Here is a 16,103-nt window from a genome sequence, read left to right on the forward strand (position 1 = left end):
GTTATCATTAAAGTAAATTCATTACTATATATCAATAACCAGCCGTTATTGTATTTAGTTCATTGATACACTCATTAGTATAGTTAAATAAAGGTTACATATTATAAATGTGGAATCATTTAATCTGTTTATTATTATGAGGATTCATTCTTTAAAAAGTGTCTCATGGAAGTGTAATAAAAACTAGGATATATATTAAAATAAACCTTAATTAAGTTTAGCTCTATAATAACTTTTACCTTTTACATTTTATTCACAGGCTATCACGTAGTGAATCGCTTTGTCTTGTTCCCAAAGGATCACAATCATTTAGTCATTTTGGCAACAACAATAATCTTTGTCAAGTGTGTTTTCTGCAAGGGGATTTTTTTTCCTTTTAATTTATAATTTGTAAATATGTTTGCGCGAGTGTGTATTAAAAAATCAATGCAATGCACACGACAACAGCAGCCTATTGTGTGTGTCCCCATGTTTCCCTGTGACTCATCTCCCAGATTAAGCAGAGATTGTTTGGTCCTATGGTCATAACTTCTGCTTATCTTGCTGATACTCATATTCATACACATTTTTTCCGTGCTCAAATTGAAGAAGCGTCTTGGCATGTGACGGTGACTGGCATGGAACCAACCCTAGGGTCACTAAGGGAGAAGCAGCAGAGCACAGACCCAGACACTGGTCTTCATCAATGATGAAGACCCACGCCGGCGAGGTGAAATAGAGGAGAAGGAATTTGTGTGTCACCAGTGATGGTACAGGACGGTTATAACAGGGGGTAGTTACCTGGTGGCAGTACCAGGGCGAGGGGGGGGTTACTCAGGTCGAGTACATAGGTGAATATTCATGGGTGTAATGGAGCTTTCTTCATGTTAAGGAGATCTTGATCTTGGTGCTGCAGTGTACACGTTTGGAGGGAATTTGGTTGAAATTCTAATTTATTCACAAAGGACCTCCCTTGATGCTTTGGGGAAAAATAAAAAAGTTTGTACACCAGACTATATGGAACAAACTAACTAATAACCAACTCTTAAATATCTGTGCACAATGCCATTAGCAATCCAAAATATTTTGGTCCTATAATAATTTGTCTGATATATTAATATATTCTGCACAGGGTTTTCCTCTGCAGACCAGGATTTCATTACATTATTTGAAGTGTTGATAAATAGATTATTATAATATTATATAATAATCTTTTCATCAACACTTCAAATAAAGTAATTTAAAACTTTTTCAATGTTTCGTATCAAACCCCTCATCCTGACTGTTTTGTCTCTCCGAGTCTGATCCCGGTGCGTGACGTCACTGAGTGGCGCGTCACGTGTCCTCGACATTCATGGAGAAGCGAATTAGAAAAAAACACAATAAGGGGTAGCGTTTTATTTGCCACACAACTCATTTTCATGTGACGAAAAAGCCGTCCGGATTGCCTATTCATGGAACAGCCGAGGGACTATTTATAAGAAGTGATCTGAAAGAGGAATGTGGAGTGAGTGTGGATCCGCTCCCTAAACTAGGAAGTCTTAGGACTACCGGAGGAGAGCCGGCTTTAGGTCTGCTTTGAGAAGTACGAGTCCTGTTTCCCTATTCTTCTATAGCACTAGCGTCACTCTCGGATGAATGCCAGTTAGACGCGAGGAGAATTAGACGCGGTGGAGCGACTGGTTGCCCCTGTTCTCTGTTACAGTCATGTTATAACACGTTATGGTCATGTTATAACAACCGTGGTGTCTGAAGTTGAGTTCTGTGAACATCAACCTTTAAGATGAGGTCGCCTCTAGCTCCTGGAGTTCGGTTCTTCTCGTCCTTTTCTCGAGACAGCTGGTAAGTTCCCATGATCAGAGATGTCTACTGTTGATGTACTTTGTACTGTGTGTGTGTGTGTGTGTGTGTGTGTGTGTGTGTGTGTGTGTGTGCGTGTGTGTGCCTGTGTGTGCCTGTGTGTGCCTATGCCATAGTGTTATTCAGATTTAATATTTAGCTATAAGCCTATTTGCTGATTAACAGGCATACAGAAAGGCCATGTGTATGTAATGGACACCAGAACTGTACGAAGGACTTGTTCTTGAAGGAGGATCTGTGTTGCAGGTATCGTAGCTGCGCCCTCTTCCTCACCTTCCTCTCCTACACAGCATACCACCTGTCACGAAAGCCAATCAGCATCGTGAAGGTGATTTAAAACCTTGTTTGGGCCGTTGTTTAGGCCTAAACAGTTTTATTGCATTTCGTACCAATGACTGAATAGTAATTCCTTTACTGATTTTACTCTAAAACAACATGCCTGACAGCAACTACTGTTGGATGGTTTATTGTCAGTCTCGTTCAATTGTTTTATTGGCATCGTATTATTTGTGTTGTCGAATGAACTATATAGCCCATAGTAAGACTAGGATGTGAACTACATAGTGATACTATATAGCCTATAGTAGTACTAGTATACTACATAGTAATACTATATATCCTGTAGTATGACTAGGACGTGTTCTACAGTGGGCCTCTGTGAGGAGAGGTGGAGGGTTGTTTTACAAACGAGTGGTCATCATGCATTGGTGTCTGTTATTTCATCTGGTGCTTAGAATGAGCTTCACAGAAATTGTTCGATGGTTATTCGCCCGGTGGATCTCAACATAACGGACAATGAAACGTGGTGCGACTGGGCACCCTTTGGTAAGTCCAGACAACGCAACCCATTTGAATTTAAAATCTCAGACATCCATCTCTAAATGACACATCAGTTATCCCTGTACACTATTCAACCTTTCAATTTAGAAGTTTTGTGTGTAACTTTGTTATTTGTGTTTTCCTTTTGTAGATCAGGACAACTACCAGACACTGTATGGGATTTTGGATAACTCATTCCTCGTGGCGTATGCTATTGGCATGTTCTTTAGGTACGTGTGTGCATTAAACAATAACCCAGCACGGCATTGACATTGTGGTATGTTTGCGTTACCCAGCGGATCATGTGGTGTTTTCAGTGGGATATTTGGAGAGCGTCTCCCACTACGCTATTACCTGTCGTGTGGTATGCTGCTCAGTGGCCTGTTCACCTCCCTGTTTGGGCTGGGCTACTACTGGAACATACACTCCATATGGTACTACGCATTCATCCAGGTAACAACTGTAACACAAATCAGCCATTGACAACCACATCATTTTCATTTTGTGTTCATGTTTAACAGAGTGTCTTTAACCCATGGATCAGTAATGACATTGTGATTTAACAATTGCTAGACAGATTCAGAAATAGTTTCAACTGAGGGTAAAGCTTTCATTTCCATATATTGAATGATTCAATATTTAGCTAATTGTTTTCATTGTTTGAAGAATGCATACAAGTATTGTATTGTAAATATGCAAGTGGTAAAGAGCAAAAGTATTCAAGCTTTCAGCATCACTGGTTCATATCACATGACGTATCTTACAGTCACCTGACTGCTGGCATGTTATTCCAGGAATCTTATTTCAGCATGTATTGGTTTCTTTAGGCTATGAATGGACTGGTGCAGACAACAGGTTGGCCTTCAGTCGTGACCTGTGTTGGAAACTGGTTTGGAAAGGGGAAGTGAGTAACACAGCTTCACACGTCTGAAGCTGACCTATGCTGCTGACTCAACATTATCTGCAGTATTTGCAGCTGACAGACAAACTGTCAGAAACAAAGAATTTGCTATGCACACATTTTAACGCATTTCTGGATTGGCGTATTACTGTTATAGTGTTATATTGTAAACAACAAAAAAAAACAATATGAATTGAAAAGTCGTCTGACCATTTGTCTATGTCCAAACAGCTCCCAGCCGTAAGTTCAACAAAAACAGACCATGTTTTCTTCTTGTCTTGTGTTCTGGTGAGCAGACGAGGGTTTATCATGGGGGTGTGGAACTCGCACACGTCGGTGGGGAACATCCTGGGGTCGCTGATCGCCGGGGCCTTCGTGTCCACGGCCTGGGGCCTCTCCTTCATCGTTCCCGGGCTCATCATCACCTCCACCGGCGTTCTCTGCTTCTTCTTTCTGGTCGAGAGTCAGTTTGATCAAAGCTTTTTTTCACTTTGCAGAAAAGCACAACCCATTAGAAAGAGTCCGACTCATTATATTGAAGCATGTTGCGTGCCATATTTTGAAAAGATAGGTGAAAAAAAGCTGTCCTCTAAATCCAAACTGCTGTTGAAGTCCATTAAGCTAAACCGTTCTCCGTCAAACAGAACCTGAAGATGTGAACTGCGTACCTCCTCAGCACCACGTAAGTGTTTGGAAATCCACAACCTTTTTTTACAATCGACATCTAGTTTCCATTTTTGCACAGAAATGTCTGAATTATTATGAAAATTATATTAAAAAACATCATTAATAGAGATTTGTATAACAATTAACAACTAGTTTGTACTCAGAGATTTTGTTAACACCTTTACTCTGAATGGGGAATTTTGCATTCAGATCCCCCACCAAGTGAACGTGTAGCCACAAAACCACCTTCTAGGTGAAAACATGACAGCTCCTTGATCATAGACTGACCCTCGTGTCATCAGTGATTAAGGGAACATGCTCAGTATAAATAGGCTTCTCCGACACTATGTTCTGCTTATTTATTTCCTTTTCCCAATATTTGTTCTTGTGTTACCGCCTATGTGTTTTAGTCCCTATTCTTAGAGTACCCTAACTTCCTGTCATTTTGCTTTGTGACAGCAGGAGGGCACAGAGCGGGAGCCTTTACTGCATAGCACAACTATTACTGAGGGGACCAGCACCGCCTCCGTCACCGACGAGGAACACACACAGGCCATCAGCTTCTGTGGAGCACTCAGTATCCCTGTGAGTGGGATTTACACTTGGAATATGAATCATGTAGAATCTAAAGAAACCTTCAGACAAGGACTTTGACGTCATGGTGTAAGGCTCCATGGTGTACTTAAAGACAGGCCGTTTGGAGAAGCCATCCAGAGGAAGCTGGATTTTGAAAGTATCCAACCGAAGAACGCCCCTCCCCTCAGGTCTCTAAAGCCACTCCCCCCAAAAACACATGACTAGCATCCAAGCTTCCTAGCTCCCTAGCTTCCTAGCTTCCTAGCTTCCTAGCTGTAGCAATAGGTCTGCCTAGCAATTGCGCATGTCTCCGGTCCTGCACAATGAGTGACTGGGCAGAGCGCACCCCGTCAGCCAGGTAGGTAGGGAGCCGCAAAGGGAAGCCATCCAGTCATTTGATTCTGGGCCGAATGAAACGATTGGACAGGCTTATTACAGGCCTATCTGAGCATTTGATTTATTAATCGCTGTAGTAATGTGATGAGATTTTGATGAGTGACTTGTAAATGCTATGCATAATACCATTTGTGAGATTGGTGTGATTCACTTATCAGAACCAAAATCCATTGGATCAGTCATAAACATTTAACAAGCCTAATTAATGGAGGCAGTTGGAAATCTCTATGTCTATACCTCTATCCCTTTTGGTTAACATGATCTGGTCCTGTTGTGTGTTGTGCTTCAGTCTAGTGTTCAGCGGCTGGCTCACTTGTTTAGTCAAGGACCAGCCCGGTCCAAAACCTGTCCTAATCTTTTGTTTCACTGTGATCCATAAAGGGTGTAGTGGAGTTCTCTCTCTGTCTGCTGTTTGCAAAGTTAGTGAGCTACACTTTCCTTTACTGGCTTCCACTTTACATCTCAAATGTAGGTGAGTAATGAAAAACGAATTTGTGCAATTGAATATGCAACCTTGATTACACTGATACAACACATTTGTATTACATCTGTCCATTAATTATATTATGCCTTCTCACCTCTCCCAGAGATATTTCAACTCATGGAACATGGTTAAAAATGGATTAAGCTGTATAGCAATGAATGCCTGTATTATATAATGTATTCAAATTTATTGATTTCTTTTTAGCTCATTTTGATGCCAAAGCAGCAGGAGATATGTCCACACTGTTTGACGTCGGTGGAATACTCGGTAGGAAATACTTTCAGTGAATACTTAACCAAAGAGAATCGTGGTTACAATTCTATTGAACACCAGCTGCGTTGCTGACTCGACTATAATATTACTTTGTATAATTCAGAATAGAAGACAATTGATCATGTATGTGTCCAGGCGGTATTGCGGCGGGCGTAGTGTCCGACTACTCTGGCGGCCGGGCGACCACTTGTTGTGCCATGTTGCTCCTGGCTGCCCCCATGGTACGTATAGTGGCTGGTCGTAACAGTATGACCAAAAGACAACCAGACATAGAATAAGTATTGGGATTGGGACTTTGTCACTGCACTGCGAGTTACATGTGATGAGAATAAGGCAAGGCAATTTATTAGACGTTGGTTTTGATTAACTTAAGACAACTTGATAAAGATTACAATGATATTATTATGTAGATTTACTATATAATGTGTATTTATCTTCATATAGATACAACATTCATGGTTATTCATAAATATAAGCACAAATATCACAACTAATTGTCCGATCCTTCTACCAAGTTGTTGGTATTTTTCTCTCAAAAATGTTTTCCCTCAAAAAGAACCAATAATAGTTCAAAAGGACTAAGGTTGTATTTCTTTATGTTGCAGCTCTTCCTGTATAACTACGTTGGACAGACCAGCATTGCAACTACAGTTGGTATGTACCATAATCGAAGCTTGACTTGAAGGATATGAAGGAACCCTGTTGGGTAGTGATATTAAACTAAATAAAACAAATATGAATGAAGAATCTTTGATCGCAATTGGTGTCAAATGCTTCTAGTACTGTGCTCAGTAACACCGTCAAAGCTCTGACTCCATGCTCATTGGCCCCATTAGTCATCAAAGAGTTGTGATAGAGGAAATGGGAGATGTCTACCCGAAGGTGAAAACAAGACTGCCTGAGGGGAACTAAAGAAGTAAAGATAACGGTGATTAATTAGCTAATTAAGGGAAGGTGCTAGTGATCAGTATCTGGGGATATGGCTGGCTGGAACAAAGGCACATTCAAAATATCTGTCTCTCACTTTGCACACAATGATGTATTAGTAAAATGGAAGCAGCAGACAATGCAGAACGGGGTAGATTAATGTAGTGATCATGTCATAAAGGTTTAACCCCCAGTCTTTGCTAGGGGATTTGTTTGGGCCAGTTGTAATCTAATTGTGAAGAAATTGATTGAGTTGCAGTATTGGTGAGGAGTAAGTTGCAAGCTAAAAGGGACATCAAACTACAACGTGACAAATGTGAATCAGTTGGGGTGAAAAGCAAGACTCTGTCTTCAAACAAAGTATCCATATGTATATAGTATTCAAGCATCCTCTCCATTGCAGTGATGCTGTTGGTTTGTGGAGGACTGGTCAACGGACCATACGCACTGATCACCACCGCTGTGTCTGCCGATCTGGTATGTAGTGAAATATCAGTGTCTCTTACTTAATAACATAGTTTAATAACTTAACTGCTGCTCTTTTACATCTTCCTGTTATGGACTCAGCGCCAGGGATCCCTTAAGCTTCTATGAATGCTGTGTGAATGCTTTTCCTTGCTGTTGATCTCAAATGTCTCTGCTCTCACAGGGAACACATGAAAGCCTCCAAGGGAACTCCAGGGCGTTGTCGACAGTCACTGCCATTATTGATGGCACCGGCTCTATAGGTACGTGTGGATGTGTTGATCAACTTAAACGTGACAATACCAGGCGTTAATGTGAGGACAAGTGATGTCAAAATCAAACATTCAACCGTCAACAAAGTAAACAAAACAGTCAGCCACAACATGATAGAAATGTGAAATTACGACAAGGAGGGAGAAATGGTGGTGCGGGGTGATTGAGCAGCTGGAGCGCCTGTGGAGACGGCCATGCACCCATGACCGGCAGAGTAAACTACCTTATTGGATTGATTTGGTTCCCGCCAAAACACAACAGATGTGTTTTGAAACATTTCAATAAGGCAATATAAAAAAAAACAATAATGAAATAACCTATTACTCAGAACCTGAGGTGTTACACACAAGGTGGGACGTGGCAAATATTGCTATTCCAATTACAATTGATCTTAGTGTTGTGATTGAGTGGTTATACTGAAGAATGCATGGAGAGATCAATGTGCCAGAGAAGAGACCATTACTTGCTCGTGTTTCCACCGCCGACAGTACCCTTATGGTGGGGGGGGGGGGGGGGGTTTAAGCCGGATGGCGATAGCCGCGGCAGCTACTTTAGCATCGTGACCTCATAGCAGCCCGACAAAGTGTAGCCTGCTAATAAATCCAAGGAAAAGAAAAACGCTCACAATGAACAAAGATCAACAATGTAGGACGTCCAAGAAGGACGGCAAACTATTGAGCGACATTTTCTTCAATAAATGAAGCTTTCACCATTGTCAAGAAATACGTCACGGATAATGTGTTTGTTTGTTATTATCCCCCTGTCGCATGGAAGTGCGACTCTGTCGACCGATCAACGGACGGCGTGTGTAGCTCGAACTTGCCGGCCCCCTTTCAGGCGTCTCAGTACCCCAACGGAGGAGTACTGCGAGAGTACGACTCAATACCGCTCAGTCCGGGTCACGGCCATTTTTGGCGGTGGAAACGCGACCCGTGCCACACCTTTGCGAACTGAACCGACCCGCGCCCTCCGGTGAAAACACGCCATTAGAGGGCAGGTGGCGCCTCAGTCCCCTAGCATGAACTGAGGCAGCGGAGGTAGAGCGAAGGGGTTCCAGAGCAGGCGCCATCTTAAACACATGTTGCAACACTGATGAACGGTTTTGAAGGTGACAGTAACTATAAAAAATGGAGTGATTTTAAGCACAAATCAATAGGGGTGGGAAAAATAATCGATTCTGCGATGCATCGCGATTCTCTCAAGAACGATTCCATCTCAATGCAGATAAATTAATAATCGGAATTTGAAAAAAATAATAATTTTAGTAATTTTAAAATTATTTAATTTATCTTCAGTGTGTATTGGCCGATCTGATTTGTCTTGACACGATTACAATTCAGCGTGCACGCAAACTCAGAGCCAGACACAAGAACTCCTTCTAATTCCAGAGCAGCTTTTTCTTTAATGACATAGAAAAGAAAGATTAGAGAGAAAAGAAAACTGAAACCTATTTTTTACATACTTCCATATTGTGTTGTAATGCAAGCTGCATTGATTATTGCATTGTTCATAGAAAGTCATATTTGTGACAAAAGCTTTTTCTCTAATAAAATATAAGATAAGATAATTCATCTGTTGATGTCTTTAATGATCATCACAAAAGTAGGAAGTGATAAGCAAACTCTGAGTAGCAAACTCAGATGTATATATATATTTTTGAAAATCACGCATGGAAATGTACATAAAAAAAATTGTTGCATCGAGATGCATCGAGGTCCATCGATAATCGTTTTAGAGTCGAATCGTTGACCTCGTAATCGGAATCGAATCGAATTGTGAGGTGCCAAGAGATTCCCACCCCTACAAATCAAACTCAGCATCTAAAGGTTGCTGAGTGTCACATGATTACCTGACGGCGTTGCATCAGTCGAGACAGGGAGGGTCATCATGGGACATAAACTGACGAACCAACGAAGTAACAATAGTAACTCATTGTCACAAAAGGGCACTTTGTAAAACAAGGGGCCCCGGGGCCCAGGCGGCTCCATTAGTAGAGAGCGTCCCCGTCCAGTATCTGGGAGGCAGGCCTTGATGAAAGATGCAAAGTGCGTAACTGAAAAACAATAGCCAGTAATGGTTCATGAAATGCCCACCCTTGTTAAAGACGAACATTATACATGAGTTGTAATGAATGGCACTTTGTGTATCCTTTAGGGGCAGCCATCGGTCCTCTTCTAGCCGGTCTGATCTCTCCCACGGGGTGGAACAACGTGTTCTATATGCTCATTTCTGCTGATGTCCTGGCCTGCTTGGTGAGTGGTGGTTATATGTATGCAATATAGACAACTTCCTATAGGAGGGGGAGTATGCATAGATGTCCCCTCTTACCTTTGCTCTTTGACAAAAGGGAAATGTGTCTCTTTACTTAAAGAGAATCATGTTGAAAGAGACGTGTATGAGCTTAACCAGAGGGCTGTGACAGTGCTGAGGTGGCCTCAGGAAATGTAAACAGTGCTCGAGAGGAACAGAAGAATGGTCCAATCGTTGTACCTTAGTTGGTGCCTTCAAGCATGAAAGTTAAATAAGTTCTTGTAAAATGGTTGGTTTGAAATGTTTTCAAATTACACAATTGTGGTACTGGTTCAAACAAGAGTTATCAACAGATAATGATATTAGATTTGAGACATGAATGATCAAGTTTGAAATTGTATGTGCTTTTGGTAAAAGGAGATATGGCTCTGGTCTACAATAGTTGACAGACATGTGGATAAAACATCTTATTGACTCAATTGCAATGAGGGAGTTGACAGATTTTACAATAATCATTTGGCGTGTTTTTCATTCAGTTCCTGTCAAGGCTCATGTACAAGGAGGTGCGCGGTTGGTGTAGCCGAACTTAATTTATAAGAGGGTGAGTATTTTTAATCCAAACAAAAGAAGCAAAAAATGGCGAAAAGACTGAATATGAATCAATAAGTTGCTTTATAATTATTAACTTAATGCCGACATTACTCAATTCAGCGTCATGTGAAAAGTCAACGGAATCATTTCACCTTTCAAATTATTCTAAACATCTTGAAACTCTATCAATGTGCATAACACGTTGATTAGAAAGAAGACATTTCTTACAAAATAAAATGAAATAAAGTTAATGTGGATGCGCACACAGGCGGTAGTCTGCCTGCTCGGTCTGAATACAAAGTAATGGCCGTTACGTCAATCGCCGATTATTGCGTGCTAGTTGGGCTATTAGTCGGCTAAAGCCTACTTACCGTCGGTAATTATGGCTAGTACAGGCACAGTGTGGGTGTGTGTCTGTTTGTGTGTGTAAAAAGTCACCCTCTTTTTCAAACAATAGCTGGCAAACACCTCCTTTTTTGGTCACTAATAGTGATCGAATCATCATTAACTGTTATGTTATTTGTATAATGAAGGGTCGTGGAGAGAGTCTTAATAATTATATGTTGTTGCCACACAATTGTCAGGAAAAGTGATTTCATGAGGGAAACATGTGGATCCACCTGGAGATATGATGGTTGTTCATGTTTGAACTATTTGTTCCAGGTTCCAGGAGATCTGACTCATCCACACCTCATCCCAGAGGACTGCCGACCAGCAACAAAGTGAATTAATTATTCATTAATCACAAGATTATTCTGACATAACATGCTAAACATGTTATCGCACAAAAACCAAATGGAAAGCAAGAACATCTCTATAGGATTGTTTTATTCGCTTTCATCAACTCGTAAAGCACTGCCTATTGTAGATTAATCATAAAATTATGTTTGCAAATCACATTCAATTTTAGACATGAGATCAGAGAGATGAAACAGAAAGGAAGCAATTGTTACCATTTTGTTTATCAATCAATGGCTAGTTAAATTTTGGAAATTATGCCAATCACAGATATCAAAAAGTACATAGTTGAGAATGCATTGTAAATGTGTAAATTCATTGATCCGTAGAACCAGAAAACGTATATTTGTAGATTTAATAAACCTTAAAGATAAACTACAGCCTAAAACACTTTGACATTGTTCAGATATTTATATTGGGGATGTACAACGCCCTAGATCCTCTCACACTATTATTTAACTTTGCCTAAACTAGATTTAAGAGAATGCTATTATAACCATAAGCATTAGATATTAGTTTCATTCTCATATAACGACTCAGGGCGACTGTCTCAGAAGGACTACATATTCCATTTTTATATGGATGCAGGGCCTTGTTTGAAGAGGCCGGCTGGCCACTGTTGGCCTGGCCAAGTGGTCAGCATGTGGTCACGGACCGGTCGGGCTGCGATTCAAGGGATATTAATTTGTTTCTCTCAGCATAAACCTTATAGCCTATATCTCCCTGAAAGCTTTCTTTTGGTGGGTTTTTGACCTGGAGTTTTTCCCCAAAAGCAAAAGTTACACGATTGAAATCCAGCATCGAAAGCTCGAAAAATAAACCCTGGAATATACTTAGATGTTAGGTGTTAACAATGTCCAAGTGTTTTAGCCTGTATTATTCCTTCAATAGATTACTTGTCATCTCATTAATAAGCACAATGGTCTTGACAAAAAAAGGGCCTAAGGATGCACAAATGTGTTTCTCATTATCTTATTCTACTTAAAGACGTTAAAGTCATTATCTACTTTTGGGCCAATGTGACGCACTTAAACAATTAAGGGGAAACGGTAAAGACCATTTTTCCCCAACACAGACTTTTCGGCAACCATAGATAACGACAGGTTAAAAACCTTTTGGAAGGTCCCTTCAAATTTTCTGTCCATATTTATTTAAGATGTTAGATGTAAACTATTGGTTAGAAAGTTCCGGTGTTGGATTGTACAATCAAGCAGAGCTATTTCTAGATGAGTAGTATCTCTTGACCAGTTTAGGCAAAATATTTAGAATCTAGGATAATCTTCCAAGTAGTCTGATACAGCTAACACCCCTGCAATAAAATATTATATCAGCCTCAATCAAATAATTATTTTCACTGAGGCATACTGCATTGAATTGTGATGAGCAATAGTTTGGTCATTGATATATGTGATGCACTTTTCACGATTTTATAAACAATAGTTGGCCTACCTCTCAATTCTATCTTATGAAATAATCCAATACATATGGCCTCTACTCAATGGTTATTTTGGAGCAAAAAATGTATTTGTATCAGGAGCTCTTATTGCAGAGCTCCAAATAGGTCATAGTGCGCCTCCACCACGTGGAGCTTCATCTGGGGGGTGTTTGATGTTGTTGACACAACAACAATAGCCTTCCGAGAGGCAAAGCTACTCTTACACTTAGTCAGTGGCGTTCAGGAACACTTTATTGGGTGGCAAAAGAGTGCCAATTTGAGATGGAAGGGAGGTTTGACGTATGCCTATTCTGTGAAGGCCATGTAGCAGTATATTTTGGGTCCTAATAATGTAGAAGATGGCCCTAAAATCAATAGTTGCCACTTAAAAAGAATATTGGTATACAGGCAGCTTCAGCTTTATGTCATCTAAAGAAAATAAATTGTGTTGCCTTTTGAGGACAAATAATGTTAGCCAGAGAGAGTATGTTTTTTTCTCTTGTAAATTGTCTATTTATTTTATATTATACAAAAATATTTTCATATGCTATTAACCAACCAGAATATAACGGATGGCGGAAATGACCTAGGTGTTCTTGAAAAGAAATACACATACCCTGAGCACAATGATGTGAAGGTAAAACAAAATATATTTGATAGCTTACAGTTGTATTTCAAACTGTGGAGTCGTTTGGAGGAGTGTATAGTGTACCAGTACACACATTGTCAAAAATAGTTTTCACCTAGTTTTGAACGAAAGGAAAATTACATTTCAGTTGAAAAACTGTACAAACTACTGTTTAATCATTTAAGATTGCTAACGTGGCCTGTTTAATTGCTAAGAAGCACAGAATACTACAAACAGGATAGGAAGTGTAGGAGAAGCCAGGCTTATCCATTATCATCTTAGAGGGAGGGAGCAAAAGAGTTTGATAACAAGTCAATGAAAAACAATCTTCTCTAAGGCACCCCGGGCCGGATTCACAAAGCATTCTTAAGAAAAAAAAAGTTCTTAAGTAGCATTTTTTTCTCAACTGTGTTCTTAAGACAAAAATTAAGATATGATATTAATGAAGAAATTCTTACTTTTACTTAAGTTTTTTCTTAACCTTCTTCTTATTTTTTTTTTCTAAAAGAGTATTTAAGAGAAAACAAGATTCTTGAAGACAAAGATCTTGAATTTCTTCTCAAATTTCTTCACAACTTTAAGATTACCCTTCACCGGTCTTAAAACAGCTGCAGTGAAAAGCTAAGTCTTTGCTTAAACATGTCTATATGACATTTATATGAATTCATTAATATATTGCTTAACCCAAGACTATATGTTAACCAATGTTGTTCATTTAAGCTTGTCATACTAGTTTTTGTATATCAAATAAAGCCTATTTTGACAATTGAAAATGAAATTGCCCAAATCTCTGTCAGTAACTAGTAGGCCTATTGATAATTCCGGAGTGTTGAGATTAGCACTGTACAACGTTATAGTCGCACAATTTTAATTTTTCAAAGTAGGGTAACAATCTAAGAACTTCTGAAGTCAGAAAACAAAGAAGTTCATAAGACAAAGTTTTATCTTAAGAAAATGTTAGTGAATCTGGCCCCTGGTCCCTATGCACCTGCTTCTAGTATATCGCCATGGTGTGTGGCACATATACAATACATGTACAACATAGATCATTACAACGCTCCTACTCAACAGTTTGTAGCTTAAAAAGAAAAAAGAAAAAAAAAGAAGCACAAAGTTGGCGCCGCTATCCTGCTGCTGGCACAACACCCATTTTCCCCTTGTAGGCAAATCTCCAAACCAATTTCTGAAATGCTGAACTGTGAACTGGGATTTCTGTTTTATTCTTGAACAGGAAAAAAAACTGTTAGAAATGATTGGTAAAACTTCAATTTCTCATGTCCTAAGGTATCTTGAGCAGGAGAATTGGCTGAGCTAGAAATTCAGGCCACAGTTCCTGGATGTTCAGGACATAATAACATGATCCCAGTGGCACCAGAACTAAGTAAGCGTAAACCGAAGTCAGGTGACAGATAAACCTCCAGGAAGAGGTAGCTGTACAAGATAAAACAGAGAATGCAATGCATGAGTTCCTGCACTCCAGCATAGAGTAGGAGCGCAGCACCCTCCAACAGCTCCAAGTGGCCCAAGGAGTTTAAGCTACCAGCACAGCAAGCCAGGGACAAAATACAGGCATTTTATAGTGTGTCCAGACACATTAGCTGCTTTTCCACATACATGTAAGTCCTGCTATTCTCCTGCTATTCTCCCGATGAGCCGTATGTGTGAACAAAATATCCTGTTATTGGTATCCTGAAAATCTTCTGAAAAAAAGAACCCCTAAGGTAGTATTTTCTAGGAAACGTAAATTACCTTATATGTGAAAGAGGAATAGAAAGTCGGTATTCGTCACACCACTTGAGAGGGCGTGTTGATGACGCTTACACATCATACATAATCATCAGTACACATCATACAATAAATTACAATACATGAGGTCACAGCTGCACGCGTAGATAGAAAATGTTTTTTTATTATTATTATTTACAACAGTTAGCTGAACATTATGGTCAGTTTACTCAGCTAAACACAGAAATGAACTACATTTGACCCAGTGTGTTATATGTGAAATTTGTCCCTAACTCATGCTCCAATCTTTCATTGTTCGATGCTTCGGATGTTGTGGAGGCAAACAGCAATAAAATATCTTGGAGTATTATTACCAAAGAAAATTACAACCATTAAAAAAATCAATAGTGACCCAATCGTGAATAAGATCAATTCTGACATAATAAGAGGGAATTCTAACCCTTTTATTTGAGTTTTACTCAAAGTATGGAATCCATCAAGATGAATATCCTTTCTAGAATTTTGTTTTTGTTTCAGGGTCTCTCTGTGGAAATTTCTAATAAGAATTCAATGACTGGGATAAAATTCGGGGATAAAAAAGTGAGGCTTTGTGATGTTCTCAAATTTTTATCACCGCTTCATCCGGTATTTTAGTTCTGTTGCCGCCCTAATAAATGCTCTCACCAGGACCACCGAACCTTGCCGGTTCTTTAGTGTTTATTATTTCTGCCTGGTGTAATTTGTGTAATAAAAACCCTAAAATACTTTTGAATCTGTTTTTCTCTCTCCTCGGGATGGGCTGCGTCTCAGCGGCACTGGGCGTGTACGCCAGTGGAGTCTGAGACTGGAGTTCTTGAGACTCCCCATTTCTCCCTAAAGATGGCCAGGCGACCGCTGGACTCCAATAAATGTCTCTTGGGTTCAGGAACCGCAGAATCAGTACATGCAGTTAGTGGTGTAGGCTGGAGTCTAATCAGGACAGGTGGTGGTGTTGGCTGTCTAGTCTATTCAGGACAGTTGGTGGCGTAAGAGTCTAGTCTAATCAGGACAGGCTGGTAGTGGTGTAGGAGTCTAGTCTAATCACGACTGGCCGGTGGTGGTGTAGGAGTCTAGTCTA

The 16,103-nt window shown here is 39.9% G+C and overlaps 1 protein-coding gene across 3 annotated transcripts; it reads left to right on the forward strand.

Moving 5' to 3' along the window:
• Nucleotides 1-1,347: 1,347 nt before the first annotated feature.
• slc37a2 (solute carrier family 37 member 2) lies at nt 1,348-15,645 on the forward strand. 3 transcript variants are annotated; one of them, XM_079738702.1, is made up of 18 exons: nt 1,348-1,821; nt 2,086-2,167; nt 2,574-2,664; nt 2,810-2,888; nt 2,976-3,111; nt 3,486-3,562; nt 3,856-4,022; nt 4,204-4,241; nt 4,685-4,810; nt 5,579-5,669; nt 5,886-5,948; nt 6,090-6,175; nt 6,560-6,608; nt 7,285-7,358; nt 7,531-7,609; nt 9,774-9,871; nt 10,406-10,470; nt 11,124-15,645. In XM_079738702.1, exons 1-17 carry the CDS (start codon nt 1,763-1,765, stop codon nt 10,457-10,459), a joined length of 1,449 nt encoding a protein of 482 aa, XP_079594828.1. In that variant the 5' UTR covers nt 1,348-1,762; the 3' UTR covers nt 10,460-10,470; nt 11,124-15,645. The 3 variants fall into 3 exon arrangements, with proteins under 3 accessions (XP_079594828.1, XP_079594829.1, XP_079594830.1); XM_079738703.1 differs by having other exon boundaries at nt 4,688-4,810; XM_079738704.1 differs by lacking the exon at nt 2,086-2,167 and adding an exon at nt 2,005-2,085 and having other exon boundaries at nt 1,791-1,821.
• The last annotated feature ends 458 nt before the right edge of the window (nt 15,646-16,103 follow it).

Source organism: Pollachius pollachius (assembly GCF_949987615.1).
Source record: "Pollachius pollachius genome assembly, chromosome: 6".
In the NCBI taxonomy this organism is placed as follows: domain Eukaryota; kingdom Metazoa; phylum Chordata; class Actinopteri; order Gadiformes; family Gadidae; genus Pollachius; species Pollachius pollachius.